The following is a 27,529-nucleotide window of genomic DNA, read 5'->3' as shown; positions in this document are numbered from 1 at the left end:
AACAGAAAAATGGCTGACAACCGCAGACAAATTATTCCTCGATACCTCCTCAATTAAGGGGGCCAAAACCCTACAATTTAGCATTTTCTGGCCGAATTTTCCTGCAGGCATTTTCTGTCGAGCGGCAAACCCATGGTGGCCCTGCTCTCTGTCCTAGCCCAGGTCGGACCCTCCCGACTGCAGCTCAACTCCGCGCCTTGCCTTGCCCCTTCCCCTGGCAGAAACTGCCACGGTAGCTCATGCTTTTAGCAAAGAAGCAAAATCAGTGCATTTCTGTAGATCAGCCAACAAAAAAAACCAAAACCAAAAAAAAAAACAAACCAACCCCCCCAAAAAAAAGAAACCCAAGGTGTGGTCATAAAAAAAAATATATATATATATAAAGAAAGAAAGGAAGAAATAAAAAAAAGAAACAGTGCCACGGGCACAATTGCCTGCAAGAAGGAGTACAGTTTGTTATATTGCTTACAATGCAGTATTTTATCCAGCCTCTTCCAGCCAGGGACCTGTAAACCGGACTCTGTTCCAAAACCTTCCTCCTCTTCCAGTTGTCTGTGCAATGTATTGGCACTGTTCTGCTGGGCTGTCAAAAAAACTGGTTTAGAGATGCAGCTCTTCAGTCAGGTTTTTGCTCCAGTTCTAACCGCAGAAATACTTATTGGCGCTTTTCAACAATTAAAGAGAAAGATGATTATACTTACTGAGAAAAGAGGGTTGGTTGTTTTGTTTTTTTTTACCATCAGTATCCCGCGTTACTGATCAGAATGGGATGGAGGGGGGGGGACGGTGGGGGGATCCGGTTACGAACGCGCAGCTGTCCGCAGCCCGGAAACTTCATCAGAGCTGGCGTTAATTGGCTCGTTTATCAACGCAGAGGTGAACGCGCCTCAGAATTAACCCTCCTGTGAGTCCCCTGGAGGCGAAACCTCCAGAAGCGGGGCAAGCGCATCCGTGCGGCTGCACAGGGGGGAAGGCTGACCCCGTATATATCTATATCTCCATATACACACCTCTCCTGTGGACAGACAGGAGGCTTCTGTCTCGGAGGTTGGAGTTGCCGCGCTTCAGCAGCCTTATCTTACTCCAGAAAGAGAAGAGCGCTGGGAAGGGCGCGGTGGTTTACAGCTAACCTGAAAGCCTTACGACGCAGATGCGGATTTAAGAGGCACAGGGATCGCCGCTGCCTCGGCTAACTGAGGCTCGAGACATCCTGATGGTGAGCCAGCACGTCTCCGGAAGGTGGGTAAGCATCTGATGCCCTAGGAGGAGTCTCCTAGCACCCTGCGGAGCTGTGCTACGAGCAGAGATTCCCCAAAAAGAGCCTGGTTTGGGGAACCAAAGTCCTACAACAGCAGAGCGGTATTACAACACACACACACCCCCCCAAAAAAAAAAAAAAACAAAAAAAAAACAAAACAAGGAAAAGATTACCGAGGACCATCAAACCTAAAGTTGGATGAAAAGGGGGCTTACCACAAAAAGATGTGGGTACACAGAAGCTCTACGTTAAACGCGTGAGCACCTACGGGGCGCTCGGCAGTAACTGGTTGGAACTGACGGAGTGGCACTGGGGGGGGGAAGGAAGGCCCAGAGGCCACCGGAGACCGAGCGCTGCTGCAAGGGATCGCTTTGCTGAGCTTTGGTCTATCACTTTACCAAATACTTCCTTAAAAAGAGAGAAAAAAAGAAAAAGGAAAAAAAAAAAAAAAAAGAAAGAAAAAAAGAAGAAAAAGATTCTGGTAATGAATCTGAACTCTAAAATGAAGTGAACCTGAAAGCAACTGTGCTAAAATAAATCATGTTACTTGAACGTAGATGAGAATCCCTCCATCGCTTCTTTTCTGATGAGCCACTTTAGAAGGAAAATGAGCCTACCAGGACAACGTCTGAAAAAATGCAATCAAGATTTGCCATTTGGAACGTGCTTCCAGTTCAGTAAAACACACTTTCCAGAGAACCGGCCAAGGGCTACGGACACACACGTACACACAGAAACACACGAACGAGGAAGAACGAACAGAAGATAATGCAAACGGGGGCTCCCTTACCGGCGAGCGGGTCTGAGGCTGCGTGTTCATTGTTTGAGGGGCTTGAGGGTACACCAACGTGGTTGGAGCTGCATTCTGTCCTGAGGGGTAAGGAGCCTGCCGGGGAACAAGAAAAGTATATAATAAAAAAAAAGAGTGTATCAAACCATTCATCCCAAAAGCTAGGAACTGAACACGTTCTCGGATGGAATCCCGATTAAAGCCGAGATAAGGATGACATAGGTGACTGCGATGGAGAAAGCCTTCTCCACCAAGGACCCAACCAATTTATCGACACAACCCTACGCTCCTCAGGTGCCGCGGCGGAAAACACAGCGAAGAGGCACGTTGTCACAACACCGTGCCACCGATACCCTGTGCCGTCCGAACCCCCGGCCCCATACTTTCCGAAAGCCTCCTCTGAACCCACTTCCAAGGAAAGCCGGAGCCGTAGGTGCTGTCGATAAATCCACCAAAGTAAGACAAGCGACAAGGAAGAAGTTCAAATGCTTTTAATACAAGGCACTGCTGCTTCCAAGCGTTTTCAACACAAGGAAACGGCCGGGAATCGCGACAGATGTAAGGCTGGGTTGTGTAAATTTTTCCTGGTTCCATTGATTTCCACGGGCTATAACAATTTACACCACCAGATGTTCTCCCCCACATTATTTGCCCAAAGTAACAATAAACCGGAGCTGTAGAGTTATTGCCCGTTACGCGTTTTAATGAGGCATTTAGAAATAACTTCTCAGAGCACCTTTTTCCTTTTTGTTTTTTTTTTCTTTAACAGAAGAATAATGTACCTTTTGAAAATAGTTTATTCTTGCAATGGCACAAAACCCAGCCACCACCCTGCAACAGCCTTCGCTTTCAAGAGGAATTAGCCCAAACCCTGTGTGCTGCCCTTGCAGCTCCCGCACGACCCCATCACAAGCCGCTTCTCCAGCTCCTCGGCTCTTCCCCCTTCACTGCCTACCCCTCGTGGTGCCAGGACACGGGCATTACTAATGGCAATTGGCATTATTCATGACCATCACCGTCCCTCCTAACCTCCTGGCTACGTCCCACCAGGTTTACCCGATGAATAAAAGGAGCTCATCGGGTCTCGGGGCTCCTCCGGGAGAAGGTCTTTGGGCTCAACTTTACGGACGATGGGAGTGGATAGGCTTAAAAACATTGCGACACCTCTCTGGGCACAGAATGACGATGTATTCACACGGCAAGCCTTGCCGCGGAATCCCTTCTCGTCGCTGAATTTCATGGCCCTCGCATCTCAATTCAAGCGCAGGTCTAAGGAACGAAGGGAACCGCTTCCCTCCGTAACGCGGCACGGAGAGAAGATGTTTCACTGCACCAGCCCTCCGGCACGTTTCAGAGTATCTCCAATTTGGACTGTGCCATATTTGATTTGGATAATTAAGTTTTTAAACAATCAAACTAAGTTATAGTTGGTAGGCCAAACCTGCTTGTATTAAAGAGAGAAAAAAAGAAACTTATAAAACTTCAGCTGTCAAAGAGGTGACCCAGCATAAAGCCTGAAGCTGTGTTTCAGGCAAATAGCTCAAGGAGTGGTGCAGGAACAACACAAAACGTGCTTTTTCTAGAAAGAAACGCAGTCCTGAAGCCTGAAAAACTTCCGAGTCCGAATTACCAAAGGACGCCGAGTATAAACAGCCACGTTCTGGCCTTCAAGGGAGAGTCAACCAGAAAGCTACAAGATGAAGGTGGTACGCTTTTAAGGGAAAGAAAGCAATTTAAGAAGAGGGTTTTTTTAAAAAAATAAAGCAGATGTAATACTATGCCATTGGGTAAAGCACGTTTTTACTTCTCCCCTCCCAGGCCGAGTCCTACAGCCCCTTCCTGCAGCTCGGCCTCTCCAGCCCTTTCGACATGAGCAAAGGTGGGATGGGTTTGGAGCAAGAACGTCTCATTTTGGAAGAGCACGCAGTGCATCTGGTTGCTGAAAGGATCCCCCGAGGGCCCCCGCAGACACCGACCAGCGGCCTGTGCCCTGCAGAGCGTCCAGGGGATAGCTGGGGGCTCTGCGTTACTCCGTTTTTTGTTTGTTTTTTTTTTCTTTGGTTTTTTTTTCTTTTTCATCCCCAAACATAAAATCCCCGCCTCACCTCCTGCTGATCAAAATGTAATACAAGGTAAATATGTAATACAAAGTAGAGTTCAGAGACAATCACGCCAAAGAATTTTCCGGTCTCCGAAAGAACAAGCCAAAGCCAAATGTGGTGGCAGGGGATGAAGGGCCTGATGAAGGGCATAGCCCCAAAATCATCCCAACCCAAACACCTACTGCTGCAACGCCAATTCCTCCACGCTCAGACTGCTCATTAAAGAGCAAAACTCCAAGACGAATACACAGACATACACCCAAGGACAGAGTTCCTACTACACACGCCACCTAGGCAGGACATGCTGTCATTTTCTACCCAATTTTCGCACTGTTTTATGGGTCAAAGAGACAATAAAAACGTACGTCTCCAAGCGTATCACCAGATCTTTGCTATGACTGAGGACGCCAAAGCACGCTTGGTAGAACATTTAGCTCAAGAACGTTGTTCTGTAGTAGTTTATATCGATACAGCAGCGAAGACTCTGGTTCAAGAGCAATTAAATGCTTTAATCAGCTCCTCCTACGGAAGCAGCAGCCCCCAGCAGGTAAAGCAGGGCAGGTTTTTCCCTGTCCCTCCTCTCCGGGAGCTCATTTGGTCTAATCCTCTCTCCAGCCAGAGCTTCCCTCCCTTCTTACCACTGGGAAAACCTCTAATTCGTGTTAACAACCCATTTGCCAGAAGTCTTCCAGTTTTATTGAGATGTCAGATGCAGCATCGAGTATTTTCCCCTTTTATTTGACAAGTGTGATTCTGCTTGAGCTGTTCGTGTCAGTGCTGTGTAACAAACAGTATGTACCATCTCTCGCGGCGGTAACGACACCACGGCAATGAGCGATCGCAGCACGGCGTAGAATAATCAAGCGCTAAGGAGACGCGGGGAAGCTCTGGTTATCTTCTCGCCCCCAACCTAGAGAAGTTGTCCCGCATTTGTTGTATCTTGCTGCTGACTTTCTGCGCCTGGGATCTACCTGCCCAACGTGAGATTGGGGTTTCTCCTCTTGGAGGACCGGCGGCTTTCTGCGTCAGTGCTCGTACCTCGCAAAGGGTCCCGACGCGACTCTTCGTGTCCTTCCAGCCAGCAGCAAGCGTTGGGAAACGTTATGAAGACTCACACGTGTATGGGTATGGACCAGTTGGCCACCAGCTCCTTGTGCCTCCTGCTCTGCACCTCAAGAGAAGAAACCTCACCCCCAACGGTCTGAACCCCTGCTCCCACAGCATCTCCGCAAAAATGGAGCACTGCGTCCAGCTCTGGAGCCCTCAGCACAAGAAGGACATGGACCTGTTGGAGTGGGGCCAGAGGAGGGCCATGAAGATGATCAGAGGGCTGGAGCCCCTCTGCTATGGGGACAGGCTGAGAGAGTTGGGAGGGTTCAGCCTGGAGAAGAGAAGGCTCCAGGGAGACCTTAGAGCCCCTTCCAGTCCCTGAAGGGGGCCTACAGGAAAGCTGGGGAGGGGCTGTTTGCAAGGGCATGGAGCCATAGGACGAGGGGCAATGGTTTAAACTAGAGCAGGGCAGGTTTAGATGAGACATTAGGAAGAAGTTCTTGGAACAGGTTGCCCAGAGAGGTGGGGGAGGCCCCATCCCTGGAGACATCCAAGGCCAGGCTGGATGAGGCTCTGAGCAACCTGATCTAGTTGAAGATGTCTCTGCTGACTGCAGGGGGGTGGGACGAGATGGCCTTTAGAGGTCCCTTCCGACCCAACACATTCTATGATTTTATGAAAAGAGAGGAAAATACCTGCTGTTCTTCCCTTTCTTCAGGCCCAGGGAAACAAGTTTTCCTCAGGCTTAACCTGCACGCAATAGAACAAAGCCTAAGTCGGAGAGAACCTCCGCGCTAACCCCAAAGTCCTCACCCACCTCCAGAACGGCCAGGGCTTTCTTTTAATCAATCAAGCAAAAGGAAATTGGAAAGAAAGGAAGGGCAGCTACCGCTGAGCCTAAAAAAGTACGAGTTTTAGCAGAAAGACTGTAAACATGGGCATTTTTGAATACAATGCCAAGTACAGCCACCTCATTGATAAAAGAAGTCACTTCTGCCACCGGCAGGGCTGACACGTGAACGCAAGACGACGCAATCTAGCATTAAATTTGCTTCAGTATTTAAACCCTATCAGAATAGGCGTAACATTAAGTTATAAACAAAGAAAAAAAAGCACGCGAAGGCTTGAACAGCAGCCACCGAAGGGTTTCTGCTCTTAAGCTGTCATCAAAAGAAGGTTAATTTTGGACAGCCGATGCCGTTTCTAACCCAGACGACGGCTCCGGGCGCTGGCTTCCCAACTGCAGCCGCGAGGAACGAGCGCAACATGAATCCCACTGAAGACAACAAGTATCACCCAAATAAACACATTTCACAGCTCTTACGAACAAATCCTTCCGCTCGGCGCGCTTCAAACCAGACGGAGGTGTGCCTCAACCGGTTGCGTTAAAACCAGGTTGCATTAAAAACAATGGTGGGGGAAAAAAAATTTAAAAACAAAAAAAAAAGGCGGTTTGTAAATTTCTACAGGTACTAAAGTTCACATATAAGTGCACGGCAGCCTAAAAAAAAGAAAAAAAAAAGAAAAAAATCTATCAAAACAACTGACAGAATAAATCACTGCACTCTGCTGCTTTTCAGAGAAGTCAGATGACTAAAAGTATTGCGCATTGTCAAAGGGACTTTTTTCTGTGCCAAGCATCTAAATAGGTACACAAAGTAATTATAATCACATGCGGTCACGCGGGGAATACGTGGCTTTTACGGACCGCGGCTGAAACACTGAGGAAGAGATCAAGAGAGGAAATGCTGCAAAAATTCCTGAAAGAAACTATCACAGAGGGGAAAGCAGGGAAGTGACTATCACCCTGTATAAAAATTTCGGCTCAGAAGCGTCTAAACGCTGGCACGGAAATCCCTGAAGTTCAAATAATTCCAGCACCCCGAGCCGAACCGAAGGGAGGGCTGCCGAGCCGCTCCGCTTCCCAGGCAGAGCAATTTCCTTCCCTTAGAGCTTTCATCTCGGTGATTTTCTCTTTCAGATGTGGCCATCCATGGGGGGAAGGCGATAATAGTTGTGTGTGTGTGTGTGTTGGTACGTGTATTCCTGCAACTTGCCGGGAAAACCCCTTTCTATCCGTTTTCTGTGCAGTTTCCACCTTGGGCTGCTGACTGCGCTAAGCAAAAAAAAAAAAAAAAATTAAATTAAATAAATAAAAAAAGCGCTACCAACAAAACAAATGAAAAAAGTTATTCTTAGATCAGTTCCCCGGCTGGTTAATAAACACTGAGCCTGCTGCGTAACATGACTCCCCGGGTACTGACTGTACTGGGAATAAACAGGCAAAGTACACGCACCGGGCTCCGAAAAAGCTGAGTCACGCAGCTCTGCCTCCCGCAGCTCGCCGAAATCTGGGGGTTTTTTGGGAACGAAACTCTTAAATCCCCAGGCAGAAAGGGGTCGCTCGCTGCGATTCCTGCCGTCGGCAGCGCGGCTGCGTCTGGCGCGGGAAGGGGTTAAGCTCCGTCGCCGTTTTTTCTTGAATCCTTCCCCGATTTGGGGCAGAAGTTGGGCTGGGTCTATATTTACTGAAGTTACATACGTGGAGGAGAAACGGTCTTGGAGTTCCACCACGTGACCGTGACTCAGGAGCTCGCCGCTCTATTACCATCGCTATCGCTGCGACCTTGGGCGAGAAAACCTTCGGGACTTCCAGTTAACTTCCCAGCAACACCAACGCAGCGACGGCGCTGGGCTGAAACTCCGCCGAACGCCGGCAAAAAAAGCTTTCATCTCTCTGGGAGGAACACGGCAGCGTAAGCAAAACATTTTACAACAACACGGAGCGCGTGGGGCCACGGGCAGCGCTCGGCTACCCTGGAGTAACCCCAAAGGTCATTTTTCCTGCGCAGCCGCAACAGAAAGCCGATGAGATGCTCACCCGTGAATAAAAAAAAAATATACGCTACCTTGCCGTAGTGGTTTCTATCTCGATTGAGCATTCAGATCGCTGCACCCACCACCGGGGAGACACCCAGCTAAAAGCTGACTGAAAGTCTCACCGCCTGGCCTTTCCAAAAGATTTTTAATCACTTTCTGTTGAGACAGTAAATAGCAAAAACATCCACCGGTTGGAAATCGAGGATAAAATTTGTCGCAAGATCCATCCCTGCCCTCAAAAGATCCCCCCCCCCCAAACAAAACCACAGACGTTCCTCTGGATGTCAACGTATTTCTGCACGACAGTGGTCTTTCACCGAGACATTCACTGACCAGTTAAATGGCAAATACCGATTAAAGCCACAGCAGGCGGGCACTTAGAGTAACACTCGGTGTACTTCATACCAAGGGGTCCTGGCCCTAAATTTATAAATTCTTATTTATACAAGCTCCCAGACACAAAATCCAGCCACCCCCGGAGCAAGGTACAGGAGAGAGCACGACAAGAGTGCTCTCATCATCGGCACAATCATTGCACGGGTGTTTTTATCCCTATTTTTAACAACAGGATTCATTTTTCCTTCCCGCTGCTGCACTATTTTCCTGGAGGAAAAGCCCAGCGGGGACGGCGGGACGATGCAGCGGCCCTTGGGGCTGCTCCTACAGCCTGAGAAGGCGTTCCCTGGGACGCTGGCCCCTGGATGGCAGGAGTTTGGCTTCGGAGGCGGGTGAAGAAATGCCCCGCAGCCGCACAAAGCGCCCCTCGGTTCACGAGGGCGGAAGGATGGTGCCAGCGAGGACACGGCTTTGGATCCCGAATCGTCGCCGGTTTGTTGGGTTGGGTTTGCTCTGCCCTCCCACCGCCTGGAACCGCATCACTGCGCTACCCAAACGACTGCAGCCGGGCGGCACCCCGTAATCTCTCAGCATTCAGCTCTTGAAAAGTAAGAGGATTATAATTTAAAACCTGTATCTTCATTTCCACCTAACGAACTCCCCCGCAAGCAAGCGCACGCCAGAGCTGCAGTTCTTCGGACCGCCCCTCCTACAAACCCAGCACCTTTATTTTCCTTCAAGCCTTGGTTTCTGGATGGCCTCGGTGTTAGGTGAGTATCAGCACGGACTCGCCGCGTGGGGAGAAGCCGGTCTCCTGCCTTCCCCCAAACCCGCCTCTTTGCTCCCGTTCCTGTGCTCTTTCAGCAGCGCCGCTGGCTTCGAGTGACTCTTTAAAAGTTTAAAACTCCCAAAGATTGAATGTTACAGCAAGATTCTATTTTACCATCTGCTACGAAAAGCGGTACTGTTGCAAGGCAGAGATAACGGCTCCAGCCAGAGCATCCGAGAACAGCCCACAATCTCCTACAGCTACAGCCTCCGAGACACGCCGCAAACCAAAGGCTCGTTTTTCCAGCCGGGTGCTGAGCTACGAACACCGGTAGCATCGAGGGGAAGGGATGAGGAGGTTCCTGCTCTTGCTGTCTCCCCCTTGCCATCCTCCCGGGGCTGCAGCACCCGCAGCAGAGGTGACCGAACCGGAGGTGAAGCAGCTTTTGACCTAAAATTAGTATGTTGGCAACAGACAAAATAAAATACTCTTAAACTAAGTTACTGAGCTCCCAACGGTGGCATCTCTGGAGATGCCCAAAATCCAGCTACCTCACATGGAGTTAGCACCCTGCGGGAAGAGTTCAGACAGCAAAGAATTAGATCTTTTACTCCACCTGCACTCACAAACCAACACTAAGAGAAGCCGAAACAGCCCCACGAGACCGTCTCGGCACCTCTCTGCCCCTCCAGGCTCAGCTGCGCTCAGGGTGACGTTATTGTGCTAGAAACACACCCCCCCTTGGGGGCAAACGTCTAACAAAACCCCAACACCTCCGTCGTTCCAACAGCCTTCCCAAGGGCTGCATAAAGTCCTGCGGGGAACGAGAAGTAAGTGCCAAAGCAGCTCCCAGAAGTGCTGCGGGACTGACCCGCTCTGACACCCCAAAAGGGCCCCTGGACCGGCACCAAGGTCACCGCAGCACCGGGAAACCTGGGCCCCAGCCACCTCGGGTTGGTTCCTGCGCTGAACACAAACACGCCATTACTCAGCTCCGGCGTTGCTTTTCAACTCGATTTTTATTGCTATTTCAGTAACTAGAGAATTCAAATCTATCGCCTTTTTTTTTCTGCCCCCCCCCCCCCCGGCCCCGGCGTGCCCTGCCCTCAGCAGAACAGCGGCACGGCGACTCCGAAGCGGCTCTCTCCAATGACTTGTATAACGCGACTAAATTTGAGTATGGCGGGGGGGGGAAAAAAAAGTCTGTAATATCTGTAACGTCATTCTGCAACACACGGAACCAGCTGCAAATATTACAAACAATGATGGGGAAGCCGGAATTATTAAATTTATTCATTTCAGGCTTTTCTCCCCTCTCAAATAATGCATAAAATCATATTCCCACACTACTCCTGTGAACCGTCGCAGCTTTGCAGCTTTAAAAATAGCACAAAAATGATTAAACCAATAAATAAGGACAATTTCCCTCTAAATGCTCGTAGTTCAGCTTTTCTTATGTACAACGATACTTGAACTGCATATCACCAAACCCGCTATCAAATTAAACATAAGTCCTCATCCACAGCTGCATGTTTGAAAATGCAGGTTTTTTCGGTATACCAAGAATTTCAAATTTTTTAAGCAGCTCGTTTGCAAATTATCTGGCATCACCGAAATCAGCTTCTCCTCATCACAGCATCTCCGGAAAATAAAAATACGTGGCGGTTTCACCCTGCTGACTCTCTCTAAGCCAGTGCCGCTGCCCTGTAGGATGCATCAGTCACTTGAAAACACTCTGGGTTTCTGCGTAGATCGGTACCTATTGCTCGGAACACTCAAAGCCCCGTTAAAATCAACGCTGCAAGTACCACAGCTCTTCCGTGACGCTCAACGGGTTAGGCAGATTAACCGTTCCCACTTTAAAACGGAATTTAACATGATTATAGCACGAAAACCCTGCTCCTGCCGAAGGGGCTGGGACGGGACCGGCTCGTGACACCGGTACAAAGTCTCCACACGTGGGATTTCTCAGGAAGCTTCAAGGTTCGGATTTGGATGGAAGAGTAAACAGGAACCGTGACTGTTTGGTGCGTTTCTTTAAACACCTGGGGTTTTTTTCAAAAGCCTTTTCCTCAAAACGCCAGATACTCGGTTAGCTCCGGGTGCCTCGCCCCGTAAAGCTGGTGTGGATTTTAGGGATTCACCTGAGAATTCACCCCACCTAAGACAAGAGGAACAAGCAGAGAAGAACCTGCGCTGCCATCAGCATCCTCCCTTCTCCTCCTCCTCGCAAGCACGCCGACTTCCACGCCTCCCTTCTTCCCTAAGCCCAGCCTCCAGGAGAATTCCCCGTGTTGATAAATATTAAACTCAGCCTTACAAAGGATAAAAATACCCCGAGCCAGGAGGAATTATTTCTCCTGCGAACGTGGCTCAACCACCGTGACCTCTAGTTCTGCAGCAGTTTGTCTCGGGGTACACCGTGGGCATCGCTACCTGCCCCGCTGCGTTTTTAACACCCTTTTTTATGGCTTTGCATGATTTAGGGTCAGGCACTCGAGCGGGAGGAGGCAGCCAGCCCAACGGGGAAACGCAGTCCCGAGTGACGACCACAGAACCGCGGGCATTTTTCCTGCTTGAACAGAAATAATCAGATTCCCATTGAGGGAAGGCAGCGAAGGAAACGTGGTTTCCTCTTCCCTGGACAATGCGGGTTTGTGCGGAGGACGATCCAGACGCAAGGGACGCGCTCCTTTCCTTCCTGCCCGAGACACTGCCTTACTATTCCCACAGGGATGTCACAAAGGAGGAGGGTGAAAAGGAAAAGCAAGACAGAAAGCGTCCCTCTCAGACACGCTAGCTCCCCAAAGTTCAGGCTCACCCCCCGCGTTTAACACAATAATTGCAATTATTTTATCAGCAGCTACACCGCTGAACGCGGCCGACCCTTAACACGGTGCAAAGGTAAATAAAACACACGCTTTGGGGAGGAAAGAACAATCTTTCTGCTTTTTTTTAAAAAGAAAAAAAGATAAGGGGCTGAAGCTGATAAGCCTGTGCCCAATGTCAGACCGCACCGATGCCGTCAGCTGAAGACGCGGAGTGAAATACTTAAACAAGTGTAATTTGGAGACGCCGGGGTGGCCAGGTGTCCTGCTGGTGGCTGTCCCCCTCCCAAAGACACTTGTTTATTAAATCCATCAACCCAGAATCTGCCCAGGTTCCGAACTGCCGTCAGCGAAGGCACAAGGGCAAGGATAACGCCCCAGTAGATTTTCATTTCATACCATCTGTAAATACGAGTCGGGATTTACTTGGCTTCTTGCAGGGACTGAAATGACAGTCCCTGCCTTGACTGCAGCACGTTCCTCCCAGCCTGCGGGGGGTGGGGGGTTGGTAATGACCAATACATAATTAAGTGAATTAGCATTTTCCGTAATAAAGGTACTCAAAAATATTGAGCTTGTGCGTGCCTGTGTGTGATAGGGGGACAAATTCCAACATCCGTAAAGAGGAATTCCAAACTGCAGACCCCTGCGACTCAGCAGAGACGCCCTTGAGTTTACAAAGTGTCTTTCATCCGCCCGGTAAAATTTTTCCCTGATTTAACCAGAACATGAACGTTGGGGATGAATATCTGTGCTCAGAACACAACCCGCAGCCAGTCGAGAGCCCCAGTCCACGCTACTGCCCAAAGAGCGGCAGCAAGTTTGAGCCTTTCTTCCACGACCCAACAAAAAGCTCCAAAAAAACTTGTCATCTTCTGTCTGTCTCTAAGGATACAACCACAGAATCGTTTTGGTTGGAAGAGACCTTCAAGATCATGAAGTCCAACCATCAACCCAACGCTGCCAAGTCACCGCTACCCCGTGTCCCTCAGCACCGCGTCTGCCCAGCTTTTAAATCCCTCCAGGGATGGCGACTCCACCACTGTCCTGGGCAGCCCGTTCCAATGCTTGACGACCCTTTCAGTGAAGAAATTGTTCTCAATATCCATCCTAAATCTGCCCTGGCGCAACTTTAGGCCGTTTCCTCTTGTCCCGTCGCCTGTTCCTTGGGAGAAGAGACCAGGGATGTTTCCATTCTTGAAGATATTCAAAAGCCAAGTGGACACGGTCCGGAGTGTCCTGCTCTAGCTGACCCTGCTTTCAGCAGGCACTTGGACTGGATGATCTCCAGGTGTCTTCCAACCTCAACCACTTTATGAGTCTATGGCAGCAAACGGATAAAATGTTCAAGTTTTACTGCATTACACTGAAGAAACACCAATGCGTGTAACTTTGTGCAAATTCAGACAGTTTATAGCAACTAAATGAATTACTGGTTTTTAGGAGCACCATGAGGAGGGATCTTTGGAGAACGTGGGCACGGCCCTTGCAGGCTACAAGGAGCCAAAAGTGGAGTTACTGCTCCGTAACCATCAAACCCTTTAGTGTCCTGAGAGAAAAGCAGCACACCGAGACGTCAGCTGGCAGGAGAACCGCGCTCTTCATTGACTTCAGACCCTCACCCTGTTGGGTAGGTCCCCACTACTGAAGGGAGAAACGCCTCCAGAGGTGATTCTTCAGTTCCCCAGGCTGGCACCACAGCTAACGGTGGACTCCAGCAAGTCAAGGGCTCCTTCTCCCCAGTTTTATCTAGTGGCAGGGATATTTTATGCCCTATACATTTCTAAAATACAGACCGTGTAAAACTCTGACTTTTGGGCTGACCTCGGTGTTTATTGGGACATACTGCCTTCTGCAACACGTTGGGTTTGTTTAAGAAACTACGCGTTTTCTGGAGCATGCACAGAAACATCCGTTAAACTGCACGGAACAGAAGGTATTATTACAGAAGGAATACCAGAATAGAAATTATTAAGCACAAGAAAATGGCAACTCGCCTCGCATTATTTTGTCGTCTTATATTTACGAACAAAAATGTGGTTCCACAAGCGGTAAAAGTCGGAAAAGCACCAAAATAAAGCGCGGTCCACGGGACTGCGAGAACAGAAAATGTGCACAGGGAAGTCCTGAAGAAAGGGGTCTGTGGAATTTTCAAACAGCTACGGAGGAGTTTGATTTTCTGTTAAAATGACACAAGTTACTGGCGATTTTAAAACTGCTTTTGATTCACAATAGTATCACAAGCCAGAAGAAAAGCCTTCCGCTCGGTCGTGCGTCCAGGATGCCGTTTTGTGGCCAAGACAACTACTGCGAGCGCTTTCGTACTCACAATAACTCCCTTTACAGCAGGGCGGACGGGCCAGGGAAGACTCCGAGCCAGGCGAGGGCTACTCCTGAAAGAGCAAGCTTCAAGCAGCAGTAGAAAAAACACATTGACTTCCCTCCCCGGGCACACAAGGCCACAGGGAGAAGTACTAAAGACGCCTCTCAAAGCAATCTTCCACTGCAAAACGTAGTAGCAGCAGCAGCGAGGGGGCAGGTCGGCAAGCAGACCTCGTCCTAACTAGACTGGGCATTTGCGCTGCAATTCCTCCTTTGCACATGGATGTGATAAAATTGCACAGATTTTTCTTTCTTTCTTTCTTTCCTTGTTCGGAAATAAATAAATAAATAAATTAAAGGCTGTTTCCAGTCCGCCTTAAGTTCAAAAATCTTAAAACTACTTCATTCATTCCACCTACATCGTACCTTTTGAAAGTTAACTGTTTCCAAGGTTAAATAATTATTAAAGTTAACAGCATTAATCGTCATTTGAAGCTACGTTACGCCTTCCCCACCGTCCCAGATCTCCTTTCACAGAATCCAGACTGGCAAGGTGGGAAGGGACCTCTGGAGATCACCCTGTCCCACCCCCTGCCAGAGCAGGGTCACCCACAGCAGGTGGCACAGGAACGCCTCCAGGCGGGGTTGGGATGTCTCCAGAGACGGAGACTCCCCCACCTCTCTGGGCAGCCTGTGCCAGGGCTCTGCCACCCTAACAGCAAAGAAGTTCCTCCTCCTGTTGAGATGGAACTTCCCATGGTCACGTTTGTGCCCGTTACCCCTTGTCCTGTCGCTGGGCACCACTGAGAAGAGCCTGGCCCCATCCTCCTGACACCCCCCTTTCAGTATTTATCAGCGTTGATAAGGTCCCCCCTCAGCCGTCTTTTTTCCAGACTGAAGAGACCCAAATCCCTCAGCCTTTCTTCATCAGAGAGGGGTTCCAGTCCCCTCAGCACCTTGGTAGCCCTTTGCTGTCCCCTCTCCAGCAGTTCCCCGTCCTTCTGGAACCGGGGAGCCCAGAACTGGACCCAGCGCTCCAGATGCGGCCTCCCCAGGGCAGAGCAGAGGGGGAGGATGACCTCCCTCCACCTGCTGGCCACGCTCTTCTTGATGCCCCCCAGGATGCCATTGGCCTTCTTGGCCACAAGGGCCCATCGCTGGCTCATGGTCACCCTGTTGCTCCCCAGGACTCCCAGGTCTCTTCCCACAGAGCTGCTCTCCAGCAGGTCACCCCCAACCTGTCCTGGTGTGGGGGGTTATTCCTCCCCAGGTGCCGCACCCTGCACTTGCCCTTGTTGAATTCCATAAGGTTCCTCACCGCCCAACTCTCCAGCCTGTCCAGGTCTCTCTGGATGGCGGCACGGCCTCCTGCTGTGTCAGCCACCCCCCCCGGCTTTGTGCCACCAGCAAACTTGCAGCTCTTACACCCAGCTGCTCTCCCCGAATTCGAAGACACCCACGGAGCGGAGCATCCCTCCACAAAAGCCCCCCGAAGCCCGAAAGGCGCCCACGGCAGGTGCCGAGCCCCAGACATGCTTTACGTTTCCAGCACAGATTTGCCCAGATGCAGACTAAGGAGGTAAAAAACACAGCAATAAATCAAAAAGAATGAAATACGTTATACGAGCAAATATTCCCAGCATTATTAACCCCATCAAAAACCTACTAATCCTATTACAAAACAGAGAGTTCAGCTGCACTTCCAGCAGGTCTTTAGCACAACAGCCAAAAGAAGATTACGCTTCTCCTGGATTCATCAGCTACTAAATAACTCGCATTCCCAAATCTCCACCTGCAGGCGTGTATTCCTGCAAGCTCAGAATTAGTGAGCTGCATTCACAATACGCGTCACGAGGAAGCCCGACCCGGATGTAGAGAAGCGCGCAAGAAAAGAAGCGAGAAGTACGAGAGGTCAGATCCTTGAACCGCCCAGAAGGCGACATTAACGCACGTCTCTGGAAGGCAGGTTTCTTGCCCACAAAGCAGCATCAAGAGTTTGTTGTTTAAATTTTTCTTTATCCGCGTTATCTGGTACGGACAGGAGAGCGAAGGCGCCGAGATCCGCTGTTTGGAGGCAGAAGAGGGGCAGCACGCACGTGCGACCTTCTTCCTTGGTCGGATTTCTCCACTTACACAAGGAGAAGTTTAATCTTCCATTCTGGGTCCACATCATTGTGTCTGCGAAGACGATTAACTGCTAATTAACATCCCGACTGACAACTCTACCTGCTCTACAAGTTACGGGACTCTGTGTGTTTTTTTATTGGCGTGAAATCCGCTATAATGGCGCCTTACATAAAACAAGGAGGTTCCTGTACGGAAAAGCTCTCGGGGTGAAGAGTTCCCTGCAAAGCTCGGAGAAGCGACTCCAACCAAGGCGTCCACAAAAGATGCTCTCCCAGCACAGAAAGTGACGGATGGGGCCTAAGTACAAACGAGACGACGAAATTAGGGAGCCCCTTGCACTCCAGGGGCCGTGGAGGTTTATGATTTGACTTTACGCATAGCAAAGTCTCCACGGACTGGGATATGGGGGAGTAGCTGGGAGAAGACGAGCATAATGCGTAGTTCACACGCCACGAACCAGGAGGAGGGATGAGCCGTCGTAACTCCCGCGACATCCCAGGGCACCTGACTTATCGCCGGGCACCAACGGGCGAGGTTCCGATGAAATTACATTCCTCCTTCCAACCCACTTCGTTAATAAACCTCGTTTTATGAAAAGCGTCTACAATCTAAGTCGGGCTGTGAAGGATGGGAGGGAAGTACCGAATAAACCGCATGGTTCTAGCAGGGTTCCGGCTCCCGTAGAAAGGATCCAAGATAAGAAACGAGGGGCTGGGGGATTGCCTGTGCACACGCCACAGATGGCATGCAGACGCCGCGTCCTGGCACGCGTCCCCAGACCTTAAGGTACTAAGGAATGTCTCACCGCTATTACAAACGCTAATTTAGCGCTGGTGACATTTTTGAGGACCAGAACGAGACCACAAAACTCTTTTCACTTAAGGCAACGAACCAGACGGTAACGAGTTTCAGCTGGTACAATCTGTTTTGGATTTAAATCAGCCACCTAAAAGTCAAGGTCTCTGTACACCGCCATCCTGAGAACTCGGCTCTCCTGTACTTTTGTTTTCTGCGGGCGTATCTCGACGTTGTTAGAAATAAAGAATTATTAAACACAGCTGGCAATAACTACAGCAGCTTCAGAGGAAGGTCTCCGTGGGTGCCACAGGGTCCTCCACTAACCGGATACTCCATCATTTTAAGCCCAAGAGGCAGCCGTGGGCACGAAGCTCTGCTCGGTGCACAGCGTGCTCTTAACGAGAGCTAAAGCTTTCCCTGATTGCAGAGGAAATTCCTGGCCGTTTGTTCCAAGCACGGTCGGTCGGTGCTTACACACTGTGGTCCTGGAGTAAAAGAATCCCTCAGCGCACGCATGGGAGCCCACAGGTTTAAAGCTGAGGCGGAGAAAGCCAAGAGTCTTTTCCAAACCATTCCCCTCCCTTGCTGCTTCATCTCAGGCGCCAGAACCCCCTGCACTTGTTCCCTGGGATCCTGCAAAACACTCCCAGGTCACGAGGAGGGACGAAATCGTCTCCTCCTGACGCCCTGAGCTTCGCACGCTGCACGGTACAACCGGAGGAGCCCCCTCCTCCTCTTTCCATCGCTCGCTGGAGAGAGGGAAGCACTTTGCTGCTGCCTCCTCCCAAGCCCCAGCCCGGCTGGTTTGGAAGAGCTCCGCTTTCTCATTATTCCCGCCTTAAGGCACGGCTACACCGTAAATTACTGTAACGTAAAGCCGGAGCAGGGGGGCAGATTTACGGCGTTTCAGCTGCTTTGTGTTAACCGCCTGCGTGAAGGTTCTCTGCCTGCCCTGGACCCTCACGTCCATCACGGGACGGGAGAGCTCGGGGCAAGCAGATACCCCGCGGTGCCGGCCACGCTGCACATCCATGCCCTACCTCCTCTCAGGGTTAACTTGCCCCGGTAGCCGTGCCCAAGGAGAAACTTCTGTGCTCCTTTTTCACTGACTTCTCCTTTCCTCTGCGCGCTGAGATAGCCAATATTCTCAAGGAGCCACTTCTGAAGCCTGCCAGCCAAGAGAGGAGGCAGAGGAGACGCGTCCCCCCTCTCCCAGCCTGTACGAGGGGCCCTTTCGCCCGAAGAACAACAAAAATAAGAAATTTTATGTACGTGGGGCCACATCTGGCCATAACATCACTGCAGCAACATGTGCTGCGCATTCCCCAACGCCGGCGGAGTTCACCACATTCCTGAGAGCAGCAGGATGATTTCAAGGCCCCGGAATTTGGGAAGCAGAAACGCCGTCTCTCGCTGCGGAGACGGGGGTGTGGGACCGTTTCTCAGCGCCGCCAAACTCTTCTCGTTTCGCTGCAGAAACTAATTGTGAAGGGCAGCAAAGTGCCAGAGGCTGGTCGTTACAAAAGCCTCTGGAGGAAGCGGAACAGCAAGCCTCCCTCGTGTTTTGGCTAAGTCAAATGGAAAAGGTAGAAGAACAAGCGCAAAAGACACCAAACCACAGCACCGCACGACCATCTGTTTCTGGTTATTTAAATAAAGTGAAAGGAAAGGCAGCTACGAAGGTACAACACACGTTTGCACCTGACTCCTTCCCAGAGGAGACACTAAATATCCCCTACGTCTCCTGCTCTGGCGTTCCCAAAGGCTCTCTTACGGACACGCCACACCACGCTTCATCTCGTCACGCAGGGGTTTGAAGCGGTCCGGTGCCCAGAGCGTTGGTAAGGACAGCAGTTCCTTTCATCACTTCCCGGCGTTTTAACGTATTACCTCATCTCCTGCCATCCAGACTTACTGGAACGGGCGGCTTTAAGAGCAGCCAGGACGGCGAGGAGAGCACTATGGAATGGCAGCATGGATGAAAGCACTCCGTTCTCCTCCGCAGCACGGCTCCTGCAACATCCCCACCTGAAGGGAGGGGTAAAAGCGACTCTGCGCCCCAGAGGAGGGATGCCGAGATGTTTTTATTAGATAAAAGCAAGGGGCCGAGCTCTCTGCTGAGCCCCGGAGTGACAGCTCGCGCTCAAGAGAGATTCGGGACCACACAAGTAACACATATTCTATCGCTCCAGCAAAATTATTTTTAGACCTAAGTGACATCCGAAGCCCAAAAACATACGTAAATATTTCATTCACTGCTGCCTAAACAGCACTGCCTACCTCGGACAGACGCAGCGTCACGAGCATTCACGAAGTCACGACTCTGCTGGAGAAATCAATGACCACTTAATCAGATTCTAATTCAGACAAAGTGGTCGCTTCCTCACCTTTTTAATTACGCTGTCAAATCAAGAACACGCACACACGCGCGCACACGCACACACACCCCCCCTTGCCATGCACAACCACACACACGCGTTAGGCACGACTGGACAAACGCAAAGACAACCTTTGTTGGGCGTTCAGTCCCCAGCGTCGCGCGGGCTGTTAAGGTACAGAGCAGTTTGTGAAGGGTCCTATCGCTGTTAACGAAATCAGTAATAAACCACTCATCAGAGCACCACGGCAGCTCGGGTGCCTTTATCTCGAAAGGGAAACAGCCGGGGTTTAAGGGGTTCAAGAATCAGACACAAAGAACAATTACAGCACGGAAAAAACTTCCAAGTTCTGAGAGACTTAAAGGGTTTTGCTTGTTTACCTAAAAGAAAATAAATAAATGACGTCCCGATAGAAGTTCACAAAGCTACAAGTAGTCTGGAAATCGGAAACTTCCACTCGCCTTGTTTTTGAACGCGAGCACAAGAGGGCATTCAGGGAAACCCACAGGAGCAAAATGATGGAGGCGATGAGAAGGGAATACTTTCATCCAGCGCTCCGCTCAGCTGGGGAATTTCTTACCGTAATATAACACCGAAACTCAACACCTGACAGGGGCCGATGTGAGATATACATAAGAATACTCAGAATTCTAGTGTTAAATAAAATAAAAAAACAAAACAAAACAAAACAAAAAACACCTTGAAGTTTACCCAAACCTGTAACAGGTCAAGGGTTTGGAAAACTTCCTCTGAGGACGGGGAACCCTGTAACCATTTATGTCAAGAGCCTCAAACCCCTTTCAAGCCTCACTGGTGGAAGCGTCCCAAGCGCAGGCACTTCCAGTTGAACTCTTCACCGTCACCTCCAGCTGCAATGAGAGGGGTCAACTGATGGGACAACGCAAGAGTGACAACAATACCTGAGAAGCGAGCAGACGCTGTGAATGAACAGAAACCATTATTTTCGTCGCTTTGCTACCGAATCCCAGCTCCGTAGGAATCCCCCAGGGAAAGCTCCCCACACCTCACTCCCCTCCAGTCCCAAAAGAGCGCAATGACCGACGCTTCGCCTGCCTCAGAGCCTTGGATCGTGCTTTTTCTGTCTCTCGCTAAGCACACAAGGGCCAGCCCCACGCAGTCAGAGGACAAATATCTCGCCGGAGCCCTGGAGGATCCTCAGCTGACATGGAGGACGTAAGGTCAAACCGCTCCTACCGGCGGCATCGGGGTGACACAATCTGCCGCTCATTTCCAAGGCGATAAGAGCCAGCAGAACAGGAAACGAGCGCTTTCCCGGCCGGCTGGAGGGCTGCTTTGGCACAGAGCCCGCGCTCTACGTATGCACTGACTCAACAGGAAAATATTAAGGGAAGAAAAAAAAAAAAAAAACCAAAAAAAATCCACCCTTGATTAGAATATATTTTTTTTTTTAAAGAGGCTGGCTAGAATGTTCTCTTTCTTCCCCTCTTATCTGCCACATGATTAGCTTCCCTCTATTGATGAGGTTTACCAGGAATGAATTTCTTGATACGTGACACAAGCCAGACAACGTCTTAAGGTTTGTTCTGCAACCCTGCGCCGTCCTCCCTCTGCCGCGTGAGGCTCAGCCTTCAACCCAGAGCCTTCCTTTCCAACAACCGCGCCGCAGGAGCGCGAGAAACGGCTCCCAGCCCGCTGCCTAACGCCGGCAAGCTTCTTGCGACCCTGAACAGATACCTCGGCTTCTAATTTCCCACTCCGTAAAGGATGAGCACTCGCACATTTTCAAACACGACCGCAGGTTTCCAGTTTTCCCACCAAGTTTTATCTCGAACGCGTAATATTAAGGTGACGTGTTCCTTACGCGACCTTATTTGTTTTCACGCATCTCCTAGTCTAAAAGGTCAGCTGCAGTTTAATGTTTTGTCCGAATTAAAGAGGCCGGCAGGAGGACAAGAAAACCTGCCTTTTCCCAGCGCGGCGACGGGCTCGTGGCTGGGCCGTCCCCTCGCCGCAGGGCACAGCCCGTCCCCGCTCCCCGTCCTGCCTCCCCGCTGAACCTCTCCTTCACAGGGAACCCGCGCTCCTTAACAGCCAACCTGCTCGCGCCTTCCTGCTTTATCTCATTTATTCAAACAAGTAGAAATTAAATAAGAGCAAATGAAACAAAAGGCTTTCCTCTATCTCAAAACCTCAATGCTTTTACGTGTCCCACTTTCCCCAATCCGGTAACTTTTATCTTCTCTTTCTGTGCCCCATTACCCGTCTCTTTTGCCCCTTCCTTTTTTAAGATAAGCTCCTCCACCCTCACATCAACCCTGTAGAATATTCATCTAATAAAGACTACAAAAAGACCAATTTATTCCACATATCTTACTAAACGCTATTTCTCCATTCTTATTATAACTCCTGTTTATCTCTTCTTCTGTACTTTTTTCGTAATCAGTCCTTTGTCTCGTTCCTTTTATTAGCATTCGTTTTACTGCCCCACTTCTTAGCAGAATGACGGAGTTGCAGCGTCCTGTAGAAAATATCCGAAATGGAACATCCCTAAACAGAGGACGTGGGGCACTTTTATGGCATTTGAAGTGCCCCAAAGCAGCCTGACCCAACGGCAAAGCACAGTCCTCGTGAGTATTCCCTATCGTTTTTCAAGGTGCTTTTAGTTTCTGTTACAGAACCAACAACGAACTGATGCCTAATAAACCTGAGCGCTACCTACATGTCACTGCGAGGCTCCAGCCGCATAAAGACACTATTCGTTAACCAAGTTTTATACACCGGTGACACAGACACGACGGCTATGTCCAATTTTGAGCAGCAAAGCTGAGAATCGGGCGAAAGGAAAAGAGGGAAGCTGGGAACGCTCTGCTCCAAGGCTGGGTCTTACCTGCGAAAGCCCAGGGGACGACGCATGTCCCGGTGGCGTTGCAGCAAGATTTGGGTGTCCCTTATTTATTTCATGTGCAGTGTAAGGGGATGGGGCAGGAGGACCCGGTTGTCTTGCTACTTGTGTTACCTGTGTGGAGATAAACTGTTAGTAAAACATAACATTAGTAATCCAGTCTGCAGAGATACTGTCATCTTATTTTTAAGAAAGCAGCTAGCAGCATCTTTATATAGCTATGTAAAATAATATATATATTTAGCTAAGTGAAATGCTGTACTATCATGTTAACTGTTTATATGATTCAGGAAAGTGAGGAAGGATGAAAAAGTCAGAGCAGGAGCTGGAGTCACTGGTGGAAATGTCTAGGAACTGGATGGGTTTTACCGCCCTGGTCTTGCTTTGCAATATCCCTTTGACTTCAGGCCTGGGATCTTCTGATCTTTCCATTATAACCAATAATGGAAACACCAAGATCAAACAATATGGTGACGTTGCAAAGGGATACGCGTTACCAGCGACAAAAAACGAAGGGGGAAACCTGCATACTCCCCCCTCCAAAAAGGAAAACCAGGACCGCACAGAGGCCCTGTTATCTGAAGGCCTGGCCACGAGCAAAGAATGAAATGCCAAAGCAACCCTTGCACGCAATTACCTCCTTTCTCAGCTTCTATAAAAAATCACCAATTAAAACACAGTAAGAAAAACATTGTAAAATATATTCACGGCACATATACTTGCTCCACTGTACTATCTCCATGACGGAAGTGTATTAGATATACTTTATACAGTCGTTATAGTGGGGAAAAAAAACAAAAACAGAGAATCAGAGGAAAATAAAGTATAGCATAACCGCTGGGTGACAGCCCCCAGGAATTCACCACGATGACATTTTTCCACTCCCTTCTCACCGACTTTTTCCCAGACCTGTATTTTGCTTGCTGAAAAGCCCCACGTCGCTACGGGCGCTGAAAAGCCCAACACAGGCAATGCCTAGAAGGGGATGTTGCCGCTGCGTAGGCAGATCCATGTGTGTATATATATATTTTTTCCCGAAACTGGCAAAGGAGGCAGAAGGAAACCCTTGGTTCTCCAACGAAGTATTAGCACCAAGCTCCAAGCCAGCAAAAGTTACAGAGTTCATGACCAAATGCTTTTTCCCACGTCGTTTTACTGCCCTCCCGGTATCGATGCCGCCGTTGCGTTACCTAAACCACTAAACCAGCTGCACCGGCAGCGAGAAGCGCCACGTGCAATTCCTCCAGGCTGGGAAACGGTCCAGGACCGTCCGCTGGGGGAAGATGTACAGAGCCCTTGTGCTCGTCGGAGGGAAGGGTGGGTCAAGGCAGAGAACCTCATCCGCTGTCCCCAGCTGGATCCTCCCCTTCCCCAGGGGGGAATAATCTCTTCTGGCTGATCTAGCGTGGCAGGTGCGCGCGCACAGCCTCCATCGGCTGAATGCAAACCAGCGTAAAACTTTCCACGTCCCATCCCCAAGAAAATCGAAGTCTCCTACGTGACTCCTAAGACAACCCTGAAAGACTCGTCGTGTCAATCGAGCCGCAGCCAGTGCTTAGAAGCGGCTACGTATCATGATGGATATCAAAAAACGCAGTTAAGGGCGGGGGGGAGAGGGAAGCAAAAGCAACACAAAATACAGGGAAATAATTCATCTAAACAACCCCATCAGTAGGTTGAGTGCGTACTCAGCACCAAGATGTCTCCTTCAATGTGGCTTCTTGGGGAGAAAAAGAGGTTATTTTGCAATAGCTGTGGTACCTCAAACACTGCCGGCTGTCATCTCCCCACGCGTACGAGCACACACTGTTCCAACCAAGGCCGGAGCCATCCGACATCCTCTGATCTCCACCAGCGCCCAAGTCCACACGGACTTTTGACAAGAGGGACAGAGGCACTAATAATATCCCAGGCTAGTGTGAGCATTCCGCAGTCCTCTTCGGAAATTAAAACACGCAAATAACCCAGGTTGGAGGCTAATTAAAGACTGCAAGGAACGCTGCTCTGAATCTGGAAAGGAAAGCTGTGCAGCCGTGGGAATGGTGGTCCATGGGACATCCTCGTGCAGTGCAGCAGACAAGGAGCAGATCCATCACAGACGCAGGTCTGGACCTACTAAAAAGGCCACCAGCACCCTGGCCCGTGTCAGGAACAGTGTGGCCAGCAGGAGTGGGGCAGTGACCGTCCCCCTCTACCCGGCACTGGTGAGGCCCCACCGCGAGGGCTGTGTCCACTTTTGGGCCCCTCACCACAAAAGAGACACTGAGGGGCTGGAGCGTGTCCAGAGAAGGGCGATGGAGCTGGTGAGGGGTCTGGAGCACAAGTCTCATGAGGAGCGGCTGAGGGAGCTGGGGGTGTTCAGCCTGGAGAAGAGGAGGCTGAGGGGAGACCTTCTCGCTCTCTACAGCTCCCTGAAAGGAGGGGGTAGCCAGGGGCGGTCGGGCTCTTCTCCCAAGGAACAGTCGAGGGGACAAGTGGAAACGGCCTCAAGTTGCGCCAGGGGAGGTTTAGGATGGATATTAGGAAAAATTTCTTCACCAAAAGGGTTGTCAAGCATTGGAACAGGCTGCCCAGGGCAGTGGGTGGAATCACCATCCCTGGAGGGATTTACAAGCCGGGCAGACGTGGTGCTGAGGGACACGGGTCAGTGGTGGGTTTGGCAGCGTTGGGTTAACGGTTGCACTTGATGATCTTGAAGGTCTCTTCCAACCAAAACGATTCTATGATTCTATTCTATGATTCTAAATTTGCTTTGAAAGCCTAATTAAGGCAACAGAACGATCGTAAAATCATACCATCTTGATACTTTGACAACAACGCACTCAGACAGTATCTGATGGCAGTCTACTGTTGACCCGACCGCGCTTCCCACCATTAGCCAAGCCCGAAAAGATGGACCCTCCGAAAAGATGAGCTGCGCTCAGCAGAGGCAGTGAGCGCCGGGCACGCCAGCTGCGGCAGCGTGGGTATTTCTGCACCTTCCTCTTGGCTCCTACGACCAACTACTCGCACATAAACCGAAATACAAGATACAGACTTGAATGTTAACAGGTGATAAAGGAAGACAAGCTTGCTGAATTTGTGCATTTATTCACTAATTTTTATAAAAATCAAGCAGGGAGGGACTCCACCAGCTCATCGTTTGTGTTATGGGATGTTTGCCCTCACAGCGCCCGAGGTTTGGTTTTCTGCTTATTCAATGGGATTGTGCAGAACATAAACTTGGTCTTACGGAAGCAAATATCCCTCTTACATCTAGAGGTTAAATGATTCTCCTAAAAACGTATACACAAAATTACATGTTAATTTGCTAGGGCATCACTTCCTTCCTTCCTTAACTGAGCAGCAAGAGGCTAACTTTAGCTTTCCAGAAGCCTTAAGCTTGTGTTTTAAAGGAAATAATGAATGAACCACGAAATAAAACTCAGGCTGGAATTCTCTCTTTGCCTTTTGAGATTAAATCTTTGGCGTTTAGCATCTTTCACAAGTTTTTGATTATTCTTCCCCCTCCAATTACCTAAATTTCGGATACACAGTCGTATCCGTGAAACTTTGAGGTTAGATCAGAATGGATAGAGCACGCCACAAAAATCCCTCGATGACGGGGACAAGAGTTTATCATTAAGAACTGCTCTCTTCCTAAACAATTTAAAAAAAAAAAAAAAAAAAAAAAAAGGGTTCAGACTTGGACAGAACGTCTTTATTTCCAGCATTCAATTTATTTGCTCGGGCTGCTGCAAAACAGCTTCCAAGCAGCGCTGCCAGCATCCCGGGAACGGAGCATCCCCCTCGCAGCCTCCCCGGGCAGGGGTCGGCCTCCTGACCCGGAGCCTTCCCTTTAAGCACAGGGCGGCCGGAGCAGCTAATCCTCCCTAAGCTCTTCTCGACAGCCTTCTCTCCGTGGCAGGAAGATCCCTTTAAAGGACACAAAGGCAAATCACAGCACCTCTGCTGGGCGTGAAATTAGCAGGGGGTCACCAACGGGCATGCCGTGGGGGAAAAAGCCACCAAACGAACCCCCAAAGAAGCCAATGATGGAGTCAAACCTTAGTCAATGAAAATGTGGGGCAAGCAGGTTCTTCAACACCTCTCTTTCCCATTACCTTCCTTGCCATCAGTTGGGCAACCTGACGCGAGGCGGTATCTGCTCCAAAAGGACACGTCGAGATTGCAACGAACACGGAGAATTTGAACCCAGCGTCGGATCTAACCGGGCTACAGAAACTCTGCTCGAGGCGACCCCCGACCGCCCCACACGCACTGCTCGGCTAACTCGTACATCGCTTTAACGCTCCCTTCCAAAGTGTTCACATCCAGGAGTCGATGTTGTTCCTTAGCTGGAAAAAGTTTATCCCAAAGTAGTTTTGGTCCAAAGCTTCAGCGCTTGAGCTCACGTGTTAACGCTGCTACGAACCTCCACCGCCATCTGCCAAAAAAGGCTCTTTATGTGAGAATCAGACATACGTTAACTCAGCTGTTTTTCTGATCCGATTCCCAGCTCATGCCTCATGCTGAATTTGAGGAGCACGTCTGCCTCTGATCATTTCTCCCTACTAATTTTGTTCCCAGCAGAGCTCAGCCCCCGTCACCCTGGGCGCGGGCACACACCGTGGCCTCCGCTATGTCAGGTCACCAGCGGTGCAGCTCCCTCTCTGTTAGAAGTCAATGTCTTTGCCCTCCACCTCCAAGCCTAAAAGCTTCCTTGAATATATTTCTTTGCAGTATTTTACAACAGAAACAAAATTTCCTCCTTCTTCCATTCCCCCTTCCAGATTCCACGGGTTTGGGATCCTACAGCAGATGTAAAAGTAACTGCATTCATTTCTTGCAGTATGAGGAATTAGGAAACACCAGGCAAGAAGCTGCTTACAGGACAAACCCCACATCTTCACATCCAAATGTGGCATCCTCCTTTATCGAGGAGGGGAAATTTTTACGAGATAAGTCCGCTCAAACCATTATTTCTAACTGCGATTTGCTTTCAAATAATTCTACTGATGGATTTAT

The 27,529-nt window shown here is 49.8% G+C and overlaps 1 protein-coding gene across 27 annotated transcripts in view; it reads right to left on the bottom strand.

Annotated features, from left to right (window-relative positions):
- Window positions 1-27,529, bottom strand: part of EIF4G3 (eukaryotic translation initiation factor 4 gamma 3) — a 156,250-nt gene that overhangs the window by 79,633 nt on the left and 49,088 nt on the right. For 11 of the 27 annotated variants that reach the window (XR_012583955.1, XM_074560530.1, XM_074560536.1 and 8 more), the window contains exons 3-5: window positions 22,508-22,651; window positions 2,049-2,144; window positions 470-583 (exon numbers count right to left, since the gene is read on the bottom strand). Coding sequence is in view for 26 of the 27 variants with exons in the window: in XM_074560530.1 (XP_074416631.1) it covers window positions 470-583; window positions 2,049-2,144; window positions 22,508-22,651 (354 nt within the window). In the remaining variant the exon portion in view is untranslated. Of the gene's footprint in view, window positions 1-469; window positions 584-2,048; window positions 2,145-6,524; window positions 7,461-7,497; window positions 8,037-20,558; window positions 20,701-22,507; window positions 22,652-27,529 lie in introns of those variants that run through there. The other 16 variants (XM_074560538.1, XM_074560539.1, XM_074560541.1 and 13 more) reach the window with 9 other exon arrangements.

Source organism: Larus michahellis, chromosome 16 (genome assembly GCF_964199755.1).
Source record: "Larus michahellis chromosome 16, bLarMic1.1, whole genome shotgun sequence".
In the NCBI taxonomy this organism is placed as follows: Eukaryota; Metazoa; Chordata; class Aves; order Charadriiformes; family Laridae; genus Larus; species Larus michahellis.
This window is presented reverse-complemented; position numbering and strand designations above follow the sequence as displayed.